The 25,157-nt window shown below is 42.5% G+C and overlaps 2 protein-coding genes across 7 annotated transcripts in view; both read right to left on the bottom strand.

The window, feature by feature from the left end:
* Positions 1-5,304: 5,304 nt before the first annotated feature.
* On the bottom strand, positions 5,305-17,961 carry LOC119387279 (uncharacterized). Of its 5 annotated transcripts, XR_005182475.2 has the most exons (7): positions 17,408-17,961; positions 13,958-14,012; positions 13,446-13,530; positions 11,969-12,086; positions 7,485-7,586; positions 6,961-7,092; positions 5,305-6,874 (listed from the first exon to the last, which is right to left on the bottom strand). XR_005182475.2 is itself a non-coding variant. In XM_037654620.2 (6 exons), the coding sequence occupies exons 1-5, from the start codon at positions 17,792-17,794 to the stop codon at positions 7,542-7,544; spliced, it is 690 nt and encodes a 229-aa protein (XP_037510548.1). In that variant the 5' UTR covers positions 17,795-17,961; the 3' UTR covers positions 5,305-7,092; positions 7,512-7,541. The 5 variants fall into 5 exon arrangements, 3 of the variants coding, with proteins under 3 accessions (XP_037510548.1, XP_037510549.1, XP_037510547.1); XR_005182474.2 differs by having other exon boundaries at positions 5,305-7,092; XM_037654620.2 differs by having other exon boundaries at positions 5,305-7,092; positions 7,512-7,586.
* LOC119387276 (uncharacterized) overlaps positions 5,305-25,157 on the bottom strand; it is a 425,881-nt gene continuing 406,028 nt past the window's right edge. Inside the window, exon 7 of one of the 2 annotated variants that reach the window (XR_007415406.1) lies at positions 5,305-6,414. The gene's annotated coding sequence lies outside the window, so the exon portion shown is untranslated. Of the gene's footprint in view, positions 6,755-25,157 lie in introns of both variants that reach the window. The other variant, XR_007415405.1, reaches the window with a different exon arrangement.

Raw genomic sequence — 25,157 nt, 5'->3', positions numbered from 1 at the left:
CGTGCCTGACATTGGCCTGTCATCCTTTTTATATTCTTTAAAAAAGAACAAGAAAACAAGTACTTAAGACATTGCCCTGCTCCAGCACATTTCTGTTAACTTTGCTATAGGTGGTCAATTAATTGCAGCTTCTAGAACACGGGAAAACCACATTTAAAACACAGTGACCATACATTAGCAGCAGGACTTGAGTAACTGCCACACCTTCCATACTTGGAAAGCTAAGAAGCCGCTCTCTGAATCCAGTGCATGCTTGATAACAAGAATTGCACATTTTTAGAAGTGTTCCATGTGTCTCACTTCAAAGGAACACCCACCATATTGCTGTAGGATCAGAAATCCTTATGGATCAAAGTGTTCCAATTCCAAAGTTGGCCAGCAAGACAGCCCAGGAAGACATTCAAGAGAAATGTGGCCCAGTATGCATTGTAAGTTGTGCTAGACATTATCTTTTACGTCTTAAGCGTGACATGTTGTTCAACTGCCAGAATGCTTACAAAGAGGTGCTCTCTAGTGAACTCATAAGAAACTGATTGCAGAGGAATGTTTTTTTTCATGCATAACCTTGGGACAACTTTCTTGCTTTGTCATTTGCAAAGGCAATAACAGCATTTAGGTTGATACCATTAACCTTGCAGAATAAGGAATTCATTCCTCAAACTAGTTTTGTCATTAGAGCAGGTTTGTACCTAATGACAAAAACCAAACTTTAAAAAAACTTCTGCATGGGAAGCACAAAAAAGGTGCCATGCTCGGAGCATTGAAATTATGCAAGTTGCAGTAAGATGATATATTGCAAAGAAAAGATTATTGGAGGCAAATTTATACTTAAATTACCATTTCAATAAACCAACCACCTTGCAACATGCCAGCCTGGTGAATCTTTGCAGTAGGAAATGAGTTGTGATAGAGGCATTGCTGAAGCCTAATATCTAAAATGCTGGTAAGGAGAAAGTGCCAGCAGTGAACAGAAACAGTGCTTTTATGTTACTAAATAGCTGTGGCTATATTTTGGAATTAGAGTTTTCACTTTGCCTCTTCTGGGAGATGCCAGCCGAATACAGTCTCGCAAGAGAGAAGACTGATCAATTTGCAGGCAGACAACACTCCTTGCCATCAGTGTTACCGTATTTTCTCGAGTAAAAAACAGCCTTTCTCATGACACTGACAACTAAAGTGCGGAGAAGTACACATACAGGAAACAAGTTATAGCAACACTAGGAAAAAAGAGAGACCACTATTGCGTCACGTGTGTGCACCAAGAAAATGAGCAGCATAAACAAACTACTAGTGGAACAAAAGTAAAACTAGTATGACACAAGAGCAGAGGGTATGTTGTCCTTTCATGTTCTAGTTCTAGTCATGCGCTGTTTGTTTAACTACATACAACCAAAGAGCCTAAATCTACAGCTGGCAGCATAAATGTAATGATTTCAAACATCTTTTGCTAACAAGCCAGGCTTCATGATGCATGTTTATCGTTAATTGAAAAAAAAAAGGAAAAAAGCTTATAATCTCACCTCATTAGAATAGTTCACCCTTGTCTTTAAAATAAACAACTTGTATCTTTTTCTTTTTAGATACATATGGACTATTTGGCGAACATTAAACAGTAACATAACAGAACAGAAATTCAAGTAGCCCTACGGCTTCCTGCGACATATAAAAAAAATGTATAGTTAGTACATGCCAAACTCGCATCACACAACCTGTAATCAAAGCGATTGCCAAATTCAAGCTTATAAATGCAGGAACTGAGTTTGAAAAAACTTGAAGATAAAAGAAATATTTGGCAAGTTTTAACAAGCAGAAAAGAAAGATTGGTTATATATATATATATATATATATATATATATATATATATATATATATATATATATATATATATATATATATATATACACGTGTACTGAAACACTCAGCGTTCCAAACACTCAGCAGGATGTTTCTGCAATACAACACTTCGGAATGTTTTGCCAGCACTCCACTGAAAAGAAAGTGCATGTGTAAAGCGAAAAAAATAAAATAAAATAAAAGAAGACAGTCACAAAAGTAACTGCTCCACTTACAGGAATGTGCGTTTTTATAATTGCATTGTAATGGCAACTCGAAATGTTGCTGAGAATAATGAGAAAAGGCAATGACAGAGTGGCTGACAGTAATGAGAAGCACTGAATCACTTTTTTAAGTTTTTTCTTTCTCAAAATTATTTTTCTGGCAATCTTGTGGCAAGAAGTTCATTATCAAGAGATGAATAGAAGAGCAAACTCCACCCCCCCTCCCTCCCTCTTTTTCTAATTTCGCGCTGATACCATAGCACAAGTATACAGGTATGACGTGGTGAATTTCAAAGTTCGTCTTTTTTTCCCTTGGCATTCGGGCAGTAGTAGTGCAGCGAATGTTCCTAAAACTTACTCAATCTTTGGCTCTTTTAAGAAGCATCCGCAATGATGGAATTTAAAACTAAAGAGAAAAACTTTGCCATTGCCATCATTCGTGACTACCAACAAAATGGGCAGTATATGTGCGATAGTGGAAAGAGGAAAAATGCTCATCTTCACTAAAAACAAAAATAAGCTAGGCCTCAGAAAACACAGCAATTATCCATGACATCACAACATCGTGGTGCGGGAAACGCAAAGGTGTCGTCTACAATTATCTCTTGATTTTGCACCTTTCTGGCTTGTTAACCTTCATTACGGTAACAGTGGCTTCTATATATTTTTCGGAAGTGTAAAAGAGTAATTCACTAACACAGCTCTTGGATTACCTTTGCCCCTTTAAAAGAACCACTAAAACTAGCAAATGTGACAAAATTTAACGAGAAGCACAACAAATTCAATGTGTAATGCAATGAACAGAACAGGCAATAATTTCATTGTGGGATGCACAGATACAAAGCAAGTGGCTGGCTGTAAATTCCATGCCACTGAAGACAGAAAAAAAGACATCACACTTGCAAAGACTACACATAACTGTCATATAAAACATGACACACAAACAGAAAAGAAAACTTAACAGTACATGAACACCGCAGTAACTGTGGTGAAATAATGAGAACGAATCAGCTTATCCACCAGGTGACTTTTTGATACGTGCAGAGATACAAAGTGAACCCCATTACACCAAGTAATGACACAATTTCTGAGAACTGACAAATCCAAGTAATTGAGCACTCACACAGACAAAATCTCGTTACTGAAGCTTTAAACAGCCTAGCATTTGAAAATTTGTGTTATAGCCATCGTGACTTTTGTCTGAATATTTTTGCAACTACAATAAAACTATGTTAACATGAATTCTTAAAGTCAACATATCTTCTGTTTACATTGCAGACGTGCCAACTCAGAAATTTAAAAGACACTGTGGCTGGAGCTAAAACATGCTGAAGATTCTTTTAAAGTAGTGTAGACACCAAAATCAGACGGTAGTCTGACACAATACAGACTCAGCATGAGTTTTGCGTGCTTGTGAGGAATGATGTGGCGAATTTTGACAGAAGACAGGTAGCTTAAGGCTAATTTATTTGAATTTCGATGTCTAGAAACTAGGCTTGTGCGAAAGTAAATTTTAGGTCCGAAGCGAATAGTGATTTGGTCGAAGCAAATTCGAATAATTCATATCACATATAAAGAAAAATGAGCATATTTGTCATGACCCAACTAACCAGCGCAATATTTTAAAAGTTGAAACAAGGCATATGCATATGACATTCTTTTTGGTTCAAAGGGAAGTGGAAGCAACTTTGAGTAATAACAGGATTTGACTTTCGGTAGAATGCAAGTGATGAACCTGCAAAATATGTTACGTTTTAAAATTTACTATACTTAGAGCATATAAGCCAGTATAACAAGCTTTTAAACTTAAAAAATGATGAATCGATGCGAGGGTAATACAGTAAAACCTCGTTAATTCGAACTCTGCTATTTCGAAATCCCGCATAATTAGAAGGATTTCCATAGCCCCGTATTTTGCAATGTAAATTTGAGTGGATAATTTGAAGTGGCGGTCAGTACCGGCCCGGTTAATTCGAAAACTTTGGGTGCCATGTGCCCATTCCCCGATACCAATTTAGCCGCAAATATGCAGAAATGATGACTCTTAGGAGCCACAAGGCAATGCAGTGTAGTGATACTAATGAGTGACAAGTGAAGCATCCCAGCCTCGCTGCGCCAGCGCAAGAAAAAATTAAACAAAAGGCGGTCTCGTGGTCAGCTGAAATGTGCGCCTGCGGAAAAGACGTGCTTCACTGCAACACAGCAGTGACACGCGGGCAGCATGACGCATGCTTCTCTCAACGTCAGCGCATCATGATTTACCCATTCTTTCTCGTAAAATAGAGGAATTAACAAAGGTCGGTCTGACGGAATTCGCGATGTATGCGAACCTCCGAATGGTGGCTGTTTCGGCGACTTGCGTACTTGCATTGCTGGCGGAGCACTTCCCTGCAACGCCCCCCGCCCCCTACTTCGAAAACTCAATTCGAAAACTTCAATGACCATCTTTTCCACCCAGAACACAGCGCGAATTCCGTCACACTGGTCATTATTAAATTCTTTATTTTACCAGAAGGAATGGGCGAATGGCCGCATCATGACGGGCTGACGCTGCGAGAAGGTCACATGCTGCCCGCGTGTCACCACTGTGTTGCAGCGAAGCACGTCTTTTCCGCAAGCGCGCATTTTAGTTGACCACGAGACCGTTTTTTTCCACTCTTTTTTATTTTCTTGCGCTGGCAGCAGCGAGGCCCGCCGTTTCCCCTGTTTAGCGGTAAAATTGGGACCAGGTATTGCTGGAAGACATAGCCCTTGTAGCCGCAAACTAGCAGGAACAGCAAACGACCACCTCTGATTACTTCCAGTAATTCGAAGTTCCTTGCATCCCGCTTTTTGTATGTTTGGTCAATTCGAAAACCCGCGTAATTAGATTTTTCACAGTCCCAGCGACTTTGAATTAACGAGGTCTTACTGTATGTTCATTTAAACTTGAACTGGGGCTTCGCGGCAGTGCAGATTTCTTCTAAAAAGGTGTATCCACGGTATAGCATACCTCCACTCCAGTGAAACCACCTTTACAGGGGGTTACATGCGGTTTATATATGTCTATTCGTTCATTTCGAACTTCGAAATTTCCTGGAATTTAAATTCGTTTCGAAGCGAGTTCGAATATTCGAAGTGCTCGAATATTCGCACAAGCCTACTAGAAACAAAATGTGGCTCCTTTGCCAGACATGTCGTGATAAGCATCAGCAAAACGCCAGGACGGCTGCAAGAGGTGTGACGTTAGAGATGTGTATGGCAAATATTATCTACATTTTTCATTTTTTAGGTAATATCACGGCCAAACCACCGGAATCAGAAACAAAGTGGTTTTCCACCTCCATTTGCTCGCATCTGGGCAGTAGCTCGTGCTCTGATTCATCTGACGACGATAATGACAACAATGTGGTCTCGATGCTAGGAGATGAAGCAGCGCATTTTGTAGAACTGATGCCGCAAAGTGGAGGCATCATGTGTAATGTAGCAGATGGCACATCTGTGCTAGTGTGATCGCTTTGGTACTCTACATCATGTTGCTGTCACATGATACTAATTCATGTCGTCACACGGAGGTTTTCTACCATATGGCGGGGTTTTTTGAAATCTTCGTCAGAAATTTTAGCGCCTACACTTCGTTAAAATGCTATTAAATTTTCTTACTAATGAAGATGTTGAGTGTTTATTAAAATTGCTGACAACCATGTGCAGCTTCTGTATTCACAGCAACGATGGTCTGTGCCACAAAGAAAAAGAAACATCACAAAGTGCATCATCCGCACGACACATGCTGAAGTTTTGAATGCCATTATTTGCTGGTTCTACTATAGTGGGAGGCACTGCTGCAAATAGGCCGAAACAATTGGTTAAACAGGACAATACAGATACAAAAAAAAATAGCATGAGTAAACAGGCTCTGAGTGGGCTTGAGCAATCAGGCTATGATTTGAGGTAAGGTCAACCAAGACGTCTTTGGTGTTACATTTAGCAGCCAATTGTAATCTATGAAGAGCCAAGAAATGGAAGAGCCAAGTCATGGGAAACAAGGTGAATGGCAGCAAATTTGTTCTCAGCTGCAAAACATGCAATACAGACTATGCATATAAATATGAAGTTGAAATTGTATGGCATCCAAATTTCAGTTGCCATCATTAATTTTTTTTCCAAAGTTCTTTTAAAACGAGTCCAGTATGAATTGAGTTATTGGCAATGAGATGCTGCTGATGGCATGCTTTAGTGATGTACCCCTTTATTTTTATTATGGTGCTCACTGTAGGTAGGACCTAGCACTAAGGCCATATTACAAGTCCAGCTAACCCAATCCTTTTCAATATTTCCTGTTGCTTTAAAGTGACTTTAACCACATTCCACTCAACATCTTAAATGGTAGTGAAAGCACTGTGTTAAAGGCATTGCAAACTTAAATGAAGATCTAGTTTCATGGCAGAAAATGTTAATTTCCTAACATTCTTAGCATTTATTATCCTTCTGTGGAGTCTAATTGTGTATTTGCCTGCATACACTTTTGTAATGAACATTGTATGTAATACGGCAATATCCTCTTTGCTACATATCCTGATTTCCTGTAATAGAGAGATTCAAACCTAAAGAAAAAGAAAAGGATATTCAACACACTTTTCTTGGAATAATCATCTGTTTCACACCAGCAGTGTAGCTCAAACATGACAAACAAGAAATTATCTATGATTTTTACGCACCTGATTATGCTGACATTGGAAGCACTGCTCTAATGATGGGTGATATACATACACAGTAAATCCGTGAACTGAGTTGCGAGCCTTGAGGCAGCATCAATAATTTCAACCACAATGAACAACCTGCTCCAACAGGACACAATAATCAATGCACAAGGCTCTGAGCTGGTCCAAACAAAAATAATGAAGATCTGCGAGATCCTCCTCACCATGATAGCATTATGACGCACAGTGGCAAATGACAGTGGTCGAAGAGACAAGAACAATTATGCCATCCTGGACGCTCTGCACCTATGCTCTTGCCTTACAATCCTCTTGTCAGGCAGCTATATGGAGATTTGCTGTTGGGGCAAAAAGACAATTACAGCGCATTATAGAAAGCTGAAACTACAGCAATAAACTAGCTTACGCCTGCTACAACCCAGTGACTCAAGGCCACGTATATGTACCTATTAAAGAGGGTGGTACGATGTAAATGAAGAAGAATGTTCATGACTTCTCATTTCAATATTTAGAACATGAACATTACCATTTTTTGCTTCAAGCTGCAAACAGTCAACTCCAACGTGTGCTCGTACGCTGATTCGCCATCAAAACCATTCACATCAGCTCATTACTCATACTAGAGGCATACTCTAGCAGTGTAACAAATAACTAATCTTCTCTGATAGAGGACAACACGCTTCCAAAATTTTTTTGGGCCACTCCTATGGGCGTATACAATATAACTTACTTTCAAAACACGTAATGTTGTTCTCACACTCAAAACCCACCGAGGTCTTGCTACTCTCTATTGGCCGGCGTCCAGTGGTGGATTCACATCAGGGTCTTGTTGCTAAAGAACAGCGTAGACATAGTTAATAGCATACCAAAACAATCTGTAAATGGATCAGCACATCACAAAAAAAGGAGATAATGCACACAAATATTGAGCAAATTGATTTATCAGATTAAGTGAAAAGACCTTAAATATGCTGCAACATGATTTCCCGAACTCGTAACTGAACCATTGGCTAATGTACAAGGTATTTTGCTCGCAAAAGAATGCTACAACTGAAGTCGCCAGTCAAGTATTGATTTGGATTGAGGCAATACATTAGTGTGATGCCAATGGTACTACTTTTCCAGTAAAGATCGAGACACTGGTTTACTTTAATTCGTTGAAGTGATAATCATTACTATACAGTTAAGAAACACCAAATAATGTCACCTATGCTTTCCTTGGCTTAAATGTCTGTTGCTTTCATTAGTTCATTCCGTAAGAAAAAGATGAACTTTGTACGACTGCTTGCCACTTTTGTGCGCATGTGTATGATCTTGGTTTGATAAGCAATCAGTGGCACATTTTGTGTGATGATCTGCCATTTAATGCTGTGCCTATTATGCTAGCCCGCCTAGTAAGTGCCTACTCACTGTACATCCAACACCAGTGTTACGGTTAAGCGCAGTGTCAATGAATATCTATTCAGAGCAGCCGTATAGCTCTCAGAGAGCCAGTAAACAATCTCACCAGTGAAAGTGAAGGTATGAGATACAACTTTTCTGAACAACGCTGTCTTCATGGCTCCTATTTTTAACACTAAAGTGCACAGATACGTCTGAAGAAATCGAGCCAGACACATATTTTGAAACGTGTCTGCATACAGTTATTTCGACAGGTTAGACACGAGAATGTTTTGTTTTAGTCTGTTGTTATTATTGCTATAAAAAAAAACTTAAGCATGAGCCAAAGCAAATACCAGATATCTCAATATTCAATCGAATATTTGAAAACAACAAATGTTTGCTCAAACCTAGAAATTCCTAGAAACATAGAAGCGAAACCCATATTTATTTTACCAGTATGGGTTCTAGTGAAATGGTCCCCACTACAATACTAACCCAGGTCGATTAAAAAAATCACTGCTTTACCTCTGTGTGTACTACGTATACCCACAAAATATTGCCACGCCCACTTCTTGTCTTGTTTTGATGAATTCGGGTTTGACCCCCAGGGACGGTTATCAACGCTCGACGCTGTCCGCGAAGCAGTGTTCGAGAAGCTTCGCGGACAGCGTCGAGCGTTGATAACCGTCCCTGCCGGTGATTTTCCGGTGAGAGGTACTGGGATCAATACCCAGCGCCTCCGCCAGATGTCACGTGGTCGTGACGTTGACGAAGACGGCAGTCGGCGTTTGCAGGATGAGACTGTTTATTTGGCCGAACTTGTGGCCGGAAAATGAGAACTAGCATTACAGCAATACACGCTGTACAATGATAGCGGCGAACAGGGCGTCGTCCGTCGATCAACTGACAAGCGGTCAAGCGCGTCGGCTTTTATACAGGCGGTTTCGAACTTTCCAGCAATATCGCTGGTGGCGGCGTTATCTCTAGACAAAGCTGGAACATTCACGTGCGGGGCGCAATCTTAACAAAACGATCTACTACAGACGCGAAGCTTCTCGAACACTGCTTCGTGGACAATGTCGAGCGTTGATAACCGTCCCTGCCGGTCAAACCCGAATTCATCAAAACAAGACAAGAAGTGGGCGTGGCAATATGTAGCAATAAAATTTTAGAAATAATATGGAATAAGTGGGATTACTAGATTGCACAATACCGCATTACAATGTATATGGCCGGCAAAAGTGGCAAAAAGCCAGCTTTAATCCTAAAGCCCACAAACTCAAGACAGTGCAAACAAATGCATGCATTTAGATAGCTATAAATTGACACAACTCATTCAGCCATCATCAAAGGAAATGACATCATTCTGACCATGCAGGTTGCCACATCTGCTTATAAAACGCTAGACGAAGAACTAGCAAGCCCAAGAGAACTCTACTTGTCTGCAACACTTGTTTCTGAAAATTAGTTTCGATTTCTGCACTGTCATGGCATCACTATAATGTCAGCAATGCAAGGTTGAGCTCTTTAAGACGACATCAGTATCAAACTAGAATACACTAGATCCCGGTTATAACAAAGGGGCCAATGCACTAAAAATAGTTCGATATAGTATTAGCTGACTTTATACGGCCTGATTATATTGACGGACCTTGACGAACACCTGTGTGATCATTACATAAGGTATGAACGCATTGATGCTATTTCTCACCATCACTGTGTCTTACCTACAGCTACTCAGTGCTGCTGACTATTCTGGCTGCCTCATGTGCTCACCACAGGCACGTAGGCAAGAGGGAGGCCAGGGGGGCCCCTGGCCCCCTCCCCCCCTCCCCCTGTAGTTCGTCCAGCCTTCTATATTCCCGGGTAACTACTTTTTTTTCTCGTTTTGCCATGGAGAGACTTCATTTCGACAATTAGGCCTTGGGCCGCCCCCCGAAAAAAAATCCTGGCTACGTGCCTGACTCACCATGCTTCATATCATAGAACATTACATAAACGGGGTTGTAGATAATGTGTACTCTGCTAATGCAAGAGAAATTCACTGCACATTCTTATCTGCCATGTGGAGAAACTACCAGCCTGACTAGCCAAGACGTAACGGTGAGAGTTTTTGCTCAACAGCAACTCTAACCAGGAGTGCTGTTACAGTGAGGCCTCGTACTAATGTTTCATCCAACATGAAAATATCTTTAATCAAGCATTGATCATTTGCATGCATTTTCTTCACACAAGAAAAGTCATATGTACAGTACATCGTTAAACAAGACCTGAAAGGACCATGAGAGGTATTTTCCATTTAAAAAAAGCAGGCTCATTTACTGAGCAAAACATATCCACGTATATACAGCAGTCAAGTACAAAAACAAGTGTATTACAGAAAGCTGTTCCACTTACAAGCAATTTCTTTTAAACAACTTTCACTTACCAAGATTCCACAAGTATATGTAATCTCCAGTAATTTTGTTAGTCCATCCATTTTTGCTATATCATGGTTAAGCTATATGGGTTTACACCTTTGAAAACTGTTGCCAAATTTACTGTAGTCTATGCATGCTTGTTAAGCAAATGTAGTTTTGATAGTTACATACCATTTCCGTGCTCTTGATAAATACACGGAGTTGTCTCCTTTAGTGCATTCAAAGCAAACAAAAGGTAACAACCTGCATGTTTGGTGATGTCTTCAGGGAAACGTTGATAGTAGGGGTGTGCGAATAGTGAAATTTAATCTCGAATCGAATTCGAATCGAATAGTGCCGAATAGTGGCCGAAAATATCGAATATCGAATCGAATATCGAATAGTATATTTACACGAAATGTATACCGCCAGTTACGGCAAGACAAAGGAAAAATCAGGGACGCGACGGCGTGCTGACAGCTTCATTACGCACTAGTTCGGGAGTGGCATTTGTTTCAGCTTTTATGGGCGCGCAGGCATGTTGATAAAAGAGCCGCCATTCCAGTCAGCAGCGGAACTCCTCACCTCCTGAGGGGGGTAGGGTAACTAGTTTTCTCTCCCCATGGTCAAGCAATAAAGCTCATCTGACAACGGTAATGTTGTGCTTCATCGCCATGGGTGCTCCGGGCCCAAAAGGCTTCGGGCGCCCGCTTACAGTTGCTTTTAACTGCGCGCCGGAACGATGGGAGTTTCTGGACTAGTGATGCGGTGTGGCAGTGGTGAATGCCCAGCGTGAACAAATTTTTACATGCAAAGCCAATCACCGAGGGTTTCGTAGGCCAAAGTCAGGTCGTTTTACGGCGCTAGCGGCATATGCGACCGAACTAGGCAAGTCCGTGCTTTCGTTTTGGAGCGAAGTTGTGAAGGACGTGACAGTTTTCTCATGTGTTTTTCTACGTGCGGAAATGACATAATCTGCTTTCACATCAACATGCGCTCGCTTTTGAACCAGGATGTCAGTGAAAGTTTAACTAACAGCGACGTTAGCGTTAGCTTTAGACCCTACCCTAACCATGTTGCACCATTGACCTTTGTCGCGTTTTAGATATTCGTCCTGTTGAATTATTCGAAACTTCGAATACTACCTATTCGAAAGTCGAATCGAATTATTCGATTAGGAACTATTCGATTCCAATTCGAAACTCGAATATTCGCACACCACTAGTTGATAGTATATCTCTATTATAGTTCATTAAACTACACGAGAACACACAGTGGTTACAGTCATGTCAGATGTCACACGTGGTTAATGAATGAAGCTTTATTGTGGTGGTGATAGTAGAGTTGGATGATTAGCTCGTGTCTTTGTCGCTTGTGTGGTGGTTACTTGTGTGGTGATGTTAGTGCGCCCTTGTGTGCCATTAGCGCTCACCACATCTTGTAGTGAATTTCCAAGTTCCTTTGCTGTCTCTTCCTTCTTGGCAGGTGCCTGGGCCTCCTTGACCATATTTTGATTTATGTCAGGAACTGCTGCCTTTTGGAGAGTGGAGCTGTACAAGAAAACGAGTGAGAAAAAAAAACTGTCACAGCCTATTTCATAACAAATAGGTTAAAGCACAAATGAAATTGCGTTTGCTGAAGTGTGTCCTCAACCGAGATCACAGACTGCCGTGGCTCGGACTCTAAACTATTCTATGCAGAACATAACCATGCCTAGGTAATTTTTGTGGGCAGATCGAACCGCAGGAAGCAAAAAAAAGCACTAAGCACGTTTGTACGGCCAGTCACCACAGCAAGATTTCCCAAGCCGGGCTCCAGAAAAAAAAACCAAAGGTTTAAATACATGGCTTCTGTGGGCTTTGCAGGGGACCAATATAGGTAATGAACTTCAGCATCTGCCCCCACTGCTGTGTTTGTGCGTATAGTGCAAGCTTGTTCTCTCAGTACGAAACTTCTGGATTCAATGTATCCCTTGTGAATGCTTGGAAAAGTGCAGCAACCTTAACACGATTGGACTGGTAAGAGCTTCACGATCTCCAACACCGAACAAATCACAAAAAATTTGTGAGCTGTTAACAACACAATTTGCAAGTTTTTGCTGTCAATCCCATTTCATAAACACAAAGTTCCACAGAAAAGTACAATGATGTACAGCTGACAAGTTATCATGACCACAAACTGGCTGGCTGACATTTAAACTTTTGTGCTGACCTATGGTTGACAGTTTTTTTACAGCTCAACACCCCTAGAAAGTAAGAATTCACTGGAATTTGACATCTTGTGAGTTTGGAGAAACAGGCACGAGTCGCAAATGTCAACAAAGCATGACAGCCAGATGTGGCAAGTGAACTTTCACTTTTTGTCTAAGAAAAAATGGGCCTCTCGATTGATTACCCTCCTTTAATTCCTTTCATAATTCAGGCAGGTTTGGCGTCTTTGGGTAACATGCGAGGGTTCATTGGCCAGCTGCCTGCTCCTAAAAGTTCACGTACTGCGCAATGCCACCAAGCAAAAAGAATGTTGCACATGCACCGACTGCCACAGGTGGTAGAAGCTAGTACGTCGAAGGTTACCCATACATAAGTATCCACACAAGCGGATCGGGGAATGGCTGTCGCCGCAGTGAAATCGGTAGTGAAATATGCACGCTATGCAAAGGCTGCAAGTTCTCCTCCCACCGGCCAACCAGTTTTTCTTTCCATTTCCATTTATTTCGTAATTATGCTTTCAATTAAAAAGTACAAGTAACACCCCATAAGCCTTCCTTATCTGCATTGTCTGTAGGCTGGGCCCCTTGAATTCTGCCGCTTTGGTTAACTATTTATGACATCACACATATGAAGACTGTGAGTCTGTCCTTGCTCCAATCTTTATCCAAGTTGCACATCAGCACAGAAGAAGGAACTTACTGTACACCAGCTGCAGCTTTTGTTTCAGCATCCCTGACAGCTGCCTTCAGAGCATCGACTTCACTGGTGAGCTTTGCTAGGGACGCTATTAGAAACATGAAAAGAGATATATTTTAGAACAAGAATGACAACAGTACCCTTTACACACCATTTACAAATGTTTATTGCCTGCTATGTGCTTCTCTTTTGCCTCATCTGTTCGTGTTGTGGTACTTCCCTTTCCTTATTAAGCAATGAGTTCAAATGTCACACAAAACTACACTTTTGCTTCATCAGCAACTGCCTTTGCAAAACAAAACCCATGTAGCAAACACTGAGCAGCCGAATGAAAGTCTCCAGCATTCAGAACGTAGTTTACAAGCTAAAATAAATCAGGCTGCAACTGAGGCACAGTCATAATGCAGGCATTATATGGGGGTGATTGATTAATGACTAAAGAACTTGGCACAATGCAAAACTTGAACACTTTAAGGACAAGATTTAAAAGTAATGAACATCAAGCTCTGTCTTACTCTCTTTTTCAGATAGCTTTGAAGAAGTCTCGTTCAACCTCTGCAGGCATCCAGTCTGAAACAAGTAGACAAATAAGATACCAGCAGTGTTAGCCTTATACAGGCTTTGATAACAGGTATGTCCCATACAGCATATCTGAAGCACTGTACAGACAATTAAAAAGCATTTGACTCACTATCCCACATCTGTGAAAGCACTGACAAAGCTGTGGAAAACCACCAATACAGCTTTTGAGGGAAGATGGTATTGTTTATAAATTGGAAACCATATGGCCCATGAAGCGAACAAATCTGGAGGTAACATCCTATAGTACAAATAGCCATGTGACCAACTAGCATAGGTCGGCAATATTTTGGTGAGTTTGAGTCCGAGTGAGTCTGGTTGAAAAAAATTTTAGTGAGCTTGAGTCTGAGTGAGTCCAGTTGAGGAAAATTATGGTGAGTTTGAGTCTGAGTGAGCTACACAGTTGTGACGTGCCGTTGTGGCCGTCGGAATCTATGGGTTCCGAGGCGGCGTAAGAAAGACGACTGAACACATTGAAGACCAGGAAGGGACTCCCAGGCCCTTTTCTTTATTCTGCGAAGCTGCCCGAGCGCGCGCGAGCTCGGCGTCGATCTTCTTCGTTTTCTTCGCGCAAAAGCGCGAGACACAAACCGAGCGTCGTCTGCTATCGCTCGTGACAACAGTTTTTACCAACCTATGGTCCTATCTACTCAACTTCAGCATTACTATCAGCCTTACATCAGCTCACGTTTATACTCACGTCTACTCACATATACTTCAACGCACTAGTGTTCATACACCAGCTCAATAATTATTGATCAGAGGCGTGAGTTACGGAAAAGGAGGGGGAGGCGCCTTGACACCCCCCTCCCCCCCCCCCCCCGCAAATTCTTTCACGGGAAGTTCTCGATAAAAATATCTTAAGTGAATCATCTCTTTCAATAAAAATGTCATTACTGGAATGCAACCACACATAACTTGTACTTGAAGGTACGAGATCAAAAGGTGCCAAGTAAAGCACCGATTATGCGGGATATTAGTATTAAAGAGCATTGACACCATGGTCAAAAAAGGTAATTATATGCTAATAGACTCATGAGTCGACTCACTCAGACTCAGATCGAGCCACGAGTCAGAGTCTAAGTGGGCAATAACTTGGTGAGATTGAGTCCGAGTAAGTACAGTTGAGAAAAATTTTAGCGGGTGTGAGTCCAAGTGAGTCCGGTTGAGGAAAATTTCAATGAGTCTGAGTGAGTCCTAAGGGCAAGATATATTTTATGAGTGAATCTGAGTGAGCTCCACATCTTTTGCCGACCTATGCCAAGTAGTGACATCTTGTTGACATTATGACATAACGATCACGTCATCACCTCAAACTGTGTGATGATGTCATCATCAAGTGATGTCACCTAGCAACAACATGTGATGCCTCTTGAAACAGTAGCGTACTGTGCACTTCCATGCACTGTCTGTCTTAAGGATTGGCCCACACTTCTGTGTGTGTGAGCGCACCATGAAAAATCCCGACCAACTAGAGGTTAGCACGTTCACCATAAAAGTGTCCCTGACTCTCTCCTTTGATTTCATAAAACATTGGGAATTTTAAATTTTTCTTTGGGTAAATTAAAAGACTCTTGCAACCCTAATCCCTACACCCTGGTTGTGGTCTTTTGTTGCAAATACAAGTTCTACTGTGCACCAAGTGATTTTTGTCACCTAACTTTAGGAAAGCAAAACCTTAAACTCTCCATTATAATTAATCCTACTGGGGAGTTTCCAGGCATAAACAAAATTTATAGCCTCATATTGCACACAACGCCAGCACTCCACCCAGAACCATCTGTGCATTTTCTTTTGTTCAAGAAACATGTTTTTACTAAGCAATTGTAGGATGCTCCAATACCTCTATATTCCTGGCTCATCATATTTAGCAGGTGCAGCTACCAAAACTATGCAGTCATAAAAATTTTACTAAGCATGTTTTGCAGTGCACTTATTTTTTCATATGCAATGCTTTCTGCAGCATATTTACGACACACATAAAAGCAACAAATCATTGGCACTAGGCTACACCAAATCACAATATACTTGTGCATCTTTGCCCCATTTGTATGTGACACTGTTTTGGTTGTGACCACAAGCAGTGTACTGTTGTTGCTGGTCACAGAAACCAGGTCAATCCGCTATATTTTGGCGGTAAATAGGTTCAGACCTGCGTGTGATGTGTTCAACACAATAACTATGTTATATTTAGCAATGTAAAGGTATGAGACTTTGTGCTGTATCGAAATATATGGCGTGCCTCTATAGATGGCTTGCACTGACGTCACTGAAACAGTTATGTTGGAGCACCAACATGGTGGGACGCAAAGTTTGTAATGACAGTGTTATCAGTACATCGCATGCAGGCTCCTTCATTATACGTGCACAGAGGCCCAATAACATTATAGTGACAAAAGTTATCACACTGAAGCATGTCAATCGCTGCGTGATTATACTGCCTCAGAAGTCATCTAAGCCACCATGTTGGAGCCGTGTTTTGCGTCCATGACGTCACGTGCAAGCTATAAATAATGATATTTCAAATGTGATGCACTATATTTATGGCCGTAAAGGTGCCACGAACAACTTATAGTCAGTAGCACTTATATTTAATAGAGTTTTCATGGCACATTTATGGTGTATCAGTTATAAATGTTGCCGCCTATTAAGAGTAGATGCCAAATTTTAGTAGATTAGTCGTGTTTAGCATGTGTGCATAACTGTTGTGACAAAGCGCAAGATGCAGCTAGTCAAAGGGAATTGATGCTTGGGCATTAGGCATGGATGCAACATCTAAGAGATACAGTAACTTATGCTCACGCTGCTGCCATGGTTTCCTCATGAAAAGAACTAAATGAACAGTACTGCATTCATGAGCGGCGCAGTCAGATAAGAACACCAGCTCTAGTGTGTGCACGCAAAAGTATAAAAGTTAGGCAGCAATGTTGTCGCTGGTTTCCCAACTTTCCACTATGCGTCATGGGCACGCGCTATCGCGGTTTTAAAGTTGATCGATTTCAAGTGCCACAGGTCACACACCGCTTGGCTAATTAACGCGCGTCACTAGAACTTCGAAAAGGCCGGAATAGCTACAATGCATCATTAGCCCAGCACCTCCATCAAGGTACGGCAGCTAAGCGCATGCTGGAAAGAAGCAGCTGGTCGGCTCCGACTCTGCATAAAAACACACTGCCCAGCTGTGCGCAGCTTGGCATCTACGCAAATTAGGAGGGGGGTCGCAAGCGTGAGGTCTTAACGCTGTCAATGCGACGCAAGCGGCATCAATAAATAACGAAACGACAGAGCGCTAGACACACAAACTCGCATAAGCAAAATGCGGACTGGAAACGAAACGCCAGTATGCGGTAACCACGGCACACAACTCGAACGAAGCATTTCCGTACCAGCGCCTTCGCAGCTGTGTCGGCTTCACGGGACTTCGTGATCAGCTCGTCCTCTTTCTTGCGAAGCGCGGCTTCGACGGCGGCTCTTTCTTGCTCCTTCTGCAATAGTTGCTTGTCCTTCTCGTCTAGTGACTTGGAGTTGTCCTCGAGCGTCTTCTTCAGCTCGTCGTGACGGGTCTCCAGCGACTCGCGCTTTTCCGCCATGGCTCTCAGTCGCTCTTGCAAGTCCCGGTATTGCATCTCCAAGGCACTGTACTGCGAGGACAAGTTGTAGTAGCAGAATCCGATGAGCACCAGCCCGATCAAGAGTGCTGCGAGCAAGAAAGGCGGAGCGCGTCCGCCGTAGTGTGGCCGCAGGGCACCGCGGTTGCTCCCGTTTGATTTCATCACCGCGCCAGTGAAACGTTCGGAATTACGGCGCTGCTTTGGTAGAACTGCGACGAAGGTTGATTTTAAAGGAATTTCAACAGCTTCGACCCATCACTGCACGATGACGCCACAGGTCGAGTTGCACGGACTGTCAGATTACGGACACTACGGACACGGAGCCAACGGAGCGGCGACCGTAGAAAATGCGGACGTAAATAGTACATGGTTGCCCGACTCAAGCCGCGTCTCTGCTAAGCAGCGCCGGCTCCCACGGAACGGATCCGGGTCACTTTCAGTTTATTGTGTATTGCCAGAATTAGCACCCTGTGAGGACAGGTATACCAGTGGACGTGGATAATGCACTGCCGAGTCCACCACCGACGCCTCCTTTATAAAAATTATATCATGGACCACACTAAGGAGTGGGCGGTTCATTTCAATGCGGATATGTGCGGGTGTGCACTCCGCAACATTTTTCTCATTTTACCTTTCCACCCTTCAGGTGACCACCTGCGGGAAAAACATAGACGGAAGCGTGGTTCTGCACCTGTTTATTTCCCTGTGTCCTCATCCACCACCCCTACACACACTTTGTGGACCTACAAGATACATCCCCAGAAATCTTTTAATTTTCGTGAATGTGCGTTCGTTTGCAAATGTGTGTACAACGTATGCCTGTAAAATAACTGCACGAAAAAAAATCAGAGACAATTTTCCAGCAATATGTGAACTGATAAATTTTATTCAGCACAACATGACTTCATGGACAAAACAAGTTTGCACCAAAATTATCACAGCTAGACTTCTCACACTTAGCTCACACATATATATGTACAAAAAATCCGTGTGGTAGTAGAGTGTGTGAAGATGAAAGTACAAGGAAATTAACAATATCTGAAATACTTTACAAAAAGCTCACAATGCATAAAAGCATAAGAAATCGAACCGTGTCATCTTTGAAGGAAAGCAAATAATTTTCCAATTGTTTTCAAATAATGACCAACTGTTTACACCATTACCATAGAACAATCTTCACATCTTGGTAATTATTAGTGTAAAAGAATTTCTGTTCGTTGTCTGCTCCACTAAGCAACTTATAAGAAATTCTTATGTTCTATGCTGCATTATCGACACGGGGATAAAGTCTATCGTACTTTTGCTCCACTTTCTTTTGTTCGGTTGAGCATAGTGGACAACTCTGACACATTAAAAATATATTCGTATTTACAAACAGTGACTATTTGATTTGTGTTTGAAGTTTCTGAATATTCACACAACCCACAGGTGAGAACTCTAAAAACTATGCTGCACAAAGAGTGGGTTATGTGCACATTAGCAGTGCCTTATTAAAACACATTTTGGCCTTAAACAAAGACGCTGCAATTCATATGGTAAATGAACACTCTACAACTTGTGTTAGATCTTAACATTGCAAAAAGCAAGGGCAAATTCACAATACCATAAAAGAGTGTTGCATAATAAGCAAAACAAAGAATTGCTAAAGAGGACTAAACATTAGTATTACTTTTTTTTTAATATACTTAGGCCTCTAACAGAAACAGTTCATCTCAAATGCGTAAAATTTCCTGTAATTTTTGAAAGTACACATACAGAGGAGTGCCACAGGAAAATCCCTAACAACAGCTTTTTCAGCATTGCCGCGTGCTGCTAAGCATAAGTTCACGAGTTCCAATTCCTGGCCATGTTTTAATGAGAGCAAAATGCAAGCGAGCTTACTACTTTGATTTAAGTACATGTTAAAGAATTCTTGGTGGTCAAAATTATTCAGGAGCCTCCACTATGCCATGCGCCATAATCACATCAAGGTTTTTCACTTGAAACTGCTGGGCTTAATGTTTTGTTAAGGGGATGGTGCATTCCCACATTGTCCTCTTGACTGTTCTGTACTTGCACTCTCACTTTCGTTCAAATGCACTGCGGAAACAGCTGTATATAGCATGCTTTGTTTGTTGGCTTTAATGGCGCATAAGCAACTAAGGCTATCATGTGCCAGCATGTTGCATGCACCCACATGCAACAGACCAGACACTTCTTAGTATTCTGACTATGTATATGTCGTATGTAGTCACAAAGTTAAACTGTGCTTAATGAAGACTTCATAAATGAAAGGTACATGAACGTGCTCGCATATACACTTGTGCATCATCAAACTGGCAAACTAAACATGTCACATTCATGGAGTTAGCACATTTCTTCATTTGAATGCAACCAGCGTAAACACAGTCACTCCCCAGTCGAGTGAATGCACATGCATTACAACATTTGAGAGGAGTCACAATCGATTTGTCTGTACTACAGGTAACATCTCGCAGCATGGTGCCGTCTTGCCCTCTAAGCATGTCTCACTTCCTGTGGACGTTGTTGGCTGTTGAAGGACAGTCTATGTTTGGCGACACTTTGGAATTCAACTGTATTGCATTCTTGTGTTGGGTTTCCAGTGTTGTCTGCAAGTTGAAGTCCAAGCTTTTCATTGTAGCCAGCAAATGCACGCTCTATCCCAGTCCTCTGCACAGACAGCCAAGCTAACGCTATCCAATCTACAATGTGTGACCAGGTTGCTGTCTGACGTGGCCTCCAAAGTCCATCGCCTACAATCCAGTCTGTGTAAATGGCCGTCAATGTAGACAAAAAACTGCAGGAAACCGTATCGAAGAGTCCCGGTGCCTCAAGCACTTGTGTGTCCTTGTCGATGAGGATGCGATGTACCCTTGGATCGGCCATGGGGCTGCTGCTGTCTACAATGAGCACCGATCTTCTCAAAGACTGCGGGCCGCACTGCGATAGCCAAATGGTCTGAACCCAGTCATGAAGAACATCACTGTCATCAGTAACATGGCGTACCTGATGTCAGGAAGAAAAGGTATGGACATCGTTAGAAGGCTGTGTCACAAATATGCAAGCAAGGAAATCTAATGACGTTAGTTCTAAACTATGTAGAAAGGGAAGGGAAACAAATTTTATTTGGTGTTGATACACTGTAAAAATGCTGCATGACAACCAGCTAAATGTTTAATGCAGTCTCCTGTGCTACGTAAGTGGTCACTGCAAATGCAAATTTTGTGCCAGACAGACAAGCGGCTTACCAAAAAGCAAAGCAAGGTAAGAAGACAACAGATATGTGCATTTAGAGTCATTGCAGTTTGACCATTCTACCTTGCTCCTTTGTACAATAATGGACTAAACAAACAAGAACTGGCAACTCTGAACACTCACATGAACGTTACTGGGAAATATGGAAATGTCTTGAAGGTCTTCCTTCAAGCCGACGTAGAGAGGCAGCTTTTGGCCGTCTGCCGTACACGAGAGCACAACGTTTACGACCCTCGACGATTCATAATCGCAGTTCCTGTAATCGACGTTTAGGAAGTCCGCGGGTTTGTCGAAGTAGAGGGCCACTTGACACCCTATTCCGATTTGGGAAAGAGCGAACTTTTCAGTGCGATGCTTGGAGAAGACAGGATATCGTGGCGTCAGCAGGCTTTTGGTACCACCCACGATGAGACCCTGCCTGGTCATGAAGCGCTTCATCCATCCTCTGGATGCGCAAAACTTGTCCTGCGAAACACCGTAAGCAGTGGCCAGCACACGAGCCTTGGTTGCTATCATGTTCCATGTCACCTTAACACCTTTCTTGCGGCTCGCAACAACAAAGGCAGCCAACTCGGTTTCAATAAATGAAAGCCTGCCTGATCTGGGTCCTCGGAAAGAGAGTTGATCCGAGTGGCAATGCTGGAGCCGATGCTTGTCCAATCTCCACCTTCGGACGTTACGTTCCGGCACTGAGTATCGTCGGCCCGCACAGCGGTTTCCGACCTTTTCGGCCAACGCGATTACCTTTAGCTTAAATTTAGCTGTATACTGCTCCCTCCTGAGAATGTTTTCGTCATTTTCCACAGAAGCCATCACAAACCACGGGATTAAGACGCATGTATAGGCCGCGTTTCAGCCACAACACAGCACAACGACTGATGGTCACTCAACGACTCGAAGGCAGCGCCGCACAACAGGAGTTGAACAAAAGGTTTCGGTTTCGGTTAGACTGAATGACTGCGTTGTTGCCGCAGTTTGTTCGCTATCGTCATATAGATACTATGACTGCAGTAAATCACATCAACAACTCATGAGCAAGAATAGAGCTTTTATGAAGCATTGCAAAACTTTAGAACTCTGATGCCAAGTTGTGAGAGCTGGAGTTCTCGCACGGGCTCCGAGATTTTGAGCATTCCGCTGCGTTCTGCGCATTATAGTCCCGTAGAGCGGTCTTACAGACCGGCGGAAAACGCTACAAGGAATGAACTGAATCGAAGAGGTTTGTAAACTGAATGACCTAGTGAAAAAGTTGAGTTCACAAAGTAAACTAATTTTTGTCGTTTAATGTCAGTAAAATTTCTGAGGACATCTTCAATAGATTATTCCTGAATAATTAATGATTCAGTAGTGTGCATGTCTCGGAACGTTCGTACTATCGGTGTCCGATACCGGAATCTGGTTTTCAGGAACACGGCGCACAGAAAGAGACAACACGAAGTGTTGTCTCTTTGTTTTTGTCGTGTTGAAGCTTTTGTTGTGTTGATGCTACAAGCATCAACAAGACAACACCGCTTCGTGTTGTCTCTTTCTGTGTCCCGTGTGCTTGTGCTGTTACCATTGCTAATCATAAATACACCCGCACTCTTCTCGGATGAAAGAAGGTGGTGAAGGCGGGGTGGGGGGGTCGGTTTAAATGCCTGTGCCGACACCACGTGGACCACCTATAACAACTCAAGGGGGTGTTGCGTGTGCCCCTATATTTTGATGCAACGTTGCAGTGTCCGTTTATATATATATATATATATATATATATATATATATATATATATATATATATATATATATATATATATATATATATATATATATATATAAACGCACGTCAAATGGCTTACCCCAGCGATAAAGCAAAGTCGCAACGATGTAAGGGAGCGACTAGGAATAAGCGTAATAATTGTTTGGGTTTTACGTCCAAAAACCATGATATGATTACGCCGTAGTTGAGGGCTCCGGAAATTTTGACCACGTGGTTCTCAAAGGTGCACCTAAATGTGAGTACAGGGGCCTCTAGCATTTCGCGTCCATCGAAATGCCGCCGCAGCAGCCGGGATTCGATCCCGCGGCCTTCGAGTCAGCAATCAAGCACCATAACCACCGCGACGGGGGGAAAACAATAACAAAATTAGAAAAATTAAGGTTGATTTCAGCAACGGAGAAAATCTAATTTTATGACTGACAGGGCGAGAGTCTGAGAATTTACGCATGCGTCTCCGCTTGTCCTTTTGCATTTTGACAAACGGAGACGCATGCGTAAATCTGGATGAAAGGGGGGGGGGGGCACAGGTTTGCGCTGTGCTAAGACTGCTGCCAGGAACGCTAATGGGAAATTAGGCAGTCAGAGAGAATTAAGCTAATATGCATCTTCTTCACAATACGGAGCATCGATAATTAAATTAGCCTGAAGTTGCAATAAGTGGTCCAGCAGTAATAAATCGAGTGTATGCCATGGATTTTTTCAGGGGTGAAGCACCTTATGGTCTCGGCTTGTAGGCGTGTCATTTCGTCGTCACAGTAAATCAAATTGTCAAACTATGGTAAAAAAAAATCACAGCATATCCACGGAGTGAATGATGATGAGTGGGCGAAGCTGCGGAGGTTCATCGGTAAACCGTGAATCTTCCGTGAATTCTGCCCAGTACATCATCACCGACGTGAGATCGGGCGCGTTTATACTAAAGGTTCGATGAGTTATGACGACTTGCAGCTCACTTTAATTTTACATGTACGCTGTGAATTTTCATTGTTTAGAAAACCATTGCTTTAGAAAACATCTGGCGTATTTCGTTAAGCAGCTGGCGTCTTTTCGTTTTGCTTTAGAAACATCTGGCGATCTTTCGTTTTGCTTTTAGAAAACATCTGGCGTCTTTCGTTGGTTTATTTCATCAATCAACGGCGTTTTGAACAAAATTTTTATTGTTTAATCACGCACAGGAGAAATCTCACCAGGCACTACCTTGGAGGTAAACAATGGCTGCTAATGGGAATGAGAGACAGAAGAAGTCGGCTTTTAGCTAACACTTACACTTCTACTTCTACTAACGTTTCCTACTGGAACATGCCAATGGCTGCTAATGGGGAATGAGAGACAGAAGAATTCGGCTTTTAGTTAACGCGCACGCTGCGAATTTTTTATTGTTCAACAACGCACAGGAAAAATCTCCCACCGGCACCACCTTGGAGGTCAAGATCTGGTACTAGCGTAACGACTGGTTACGCACTACTACTACTACTACTACTACTACTACTACTACTACTACTACTACTACTACGAGGGACGAACGGGTGCCGCCTTAAGGAGCTTCGCCCCTAAAACAAGTTTATCATTAGTCAAAAGTGGTTCAGAATGAACTAACGTGATTTAGACTAATTTAATATAGAGGAATAATCATGATTTAGTTGCGGTAATGAACGAAAATTGGTTAAATACCGCCTCAAGATTGGTTTCAAATGCCAAGTTTTCTCCTGTAAAGCATACTTCGTAGCATGTTGCGGTGTGTAACACGAAGACAAATTACGGCAAGTCTGCCTCTAAATGATTTAAAACCAGTTCAACGCAAGAGAGGGCGCCACCACCTCAGCAAGGGCGTGATTGCTCCTCCCACCGGCGCTTCTCCGGCGCCCAATCAGCACACGCCGTGTGGCGAGAGAGAGCGAACGGTGCTAGACGGTGCTGACGGTGCGCGTTGGCTTCGGAAACGCTCTTTCTGAGGCGCTGCGCCGTGCTCGCGACCGGGCTGCAGAAATTAGGCGCCTTTTCCTCTTCAAACCACTACCACCACCACCTCTTTCTGCGATGGACGCTGAGCTGTAAGCTCGCGAGGAGCAAGAACGCGCGCCCGCCCGCGAAAGACAACGCCGACGCAGGGCCGATGAAGCTGAAACAACGGCGCACACTGCATTCTTCGCCCCTCCCCAGGTTTCACGTTAATGGAGCTGAAACATTTGGCAAGCTTCGTTGCTTCAAAAGCTTTGTAGGGGCGAAGCTCCTTAAGGCGGCACCCGTTCGTCCCTCGTAGTCGTAGTCGTAGTCGTAGTAGTCGTAGTGCGTAACCAGTCTTACGCTTTGACCTCCAAGGTGGTGCCGGTGGGAGATTTTTCCTGTGCGTTGTTGAACAACAAAAAATTCGCAGCGTTAGCTAAAAGCCGACTTCTTCTGTCTCTCATTCCCATTAGCAGCCATTGTTTACCTCCAAGGTAGTGCCTGGTGAGATTTCTCCTGTGCGTGATTAAACAATAAAAATTTTGTTCAAAACGCCGTTGATTGATGAAA

This window comes from Rhipicephalus sanguineus, chromosome 3 (genome assembly GCF_013339695.2).
Source record: "Rhipicephalus sanguineus isolate Rsan-2018 chromosome 3, BIME_Rsan_1.4, whole genome shotgun sequence".
Taxonomy (NCBI): domain Eukaryota; kingdom Metazoa; phylum Arthropoda; class Arachnida; order Ixodida; family Ixodidae; genus Rhipicephalus; species Rhipicephalus sanguineus.
Note: the sequence above shows the minus strand (reverse complement) of the source record. Positions and strands in the feature narration are given on the sequence as shown.

Bases quoted from the DNA above. Each gene is read 5' to 3' on its own strand.
- LOC119387279 (XM_037654619.2), bottom strand. From the start codon at position 17,794: ATGAAATCAAACGGGAGCAACCGCGGTGCCCTGCGGCCACACTACGGC. The intron at 14,013-17,407 runs GTACGGAAATGC...TACTTGTTTCAG, and splicing joins ACACAGCTGCGAAGGCGCTG to ACTGGATGCCTGCAGAGGTT. The intron at 12,087-13,445 runs GTAAGTTCCTTC...TTTCTTGTACAG, and splicing joins AAAGCTGCAGCTGGTGTACA to CTCCACTCTCCAAAAGGCAG.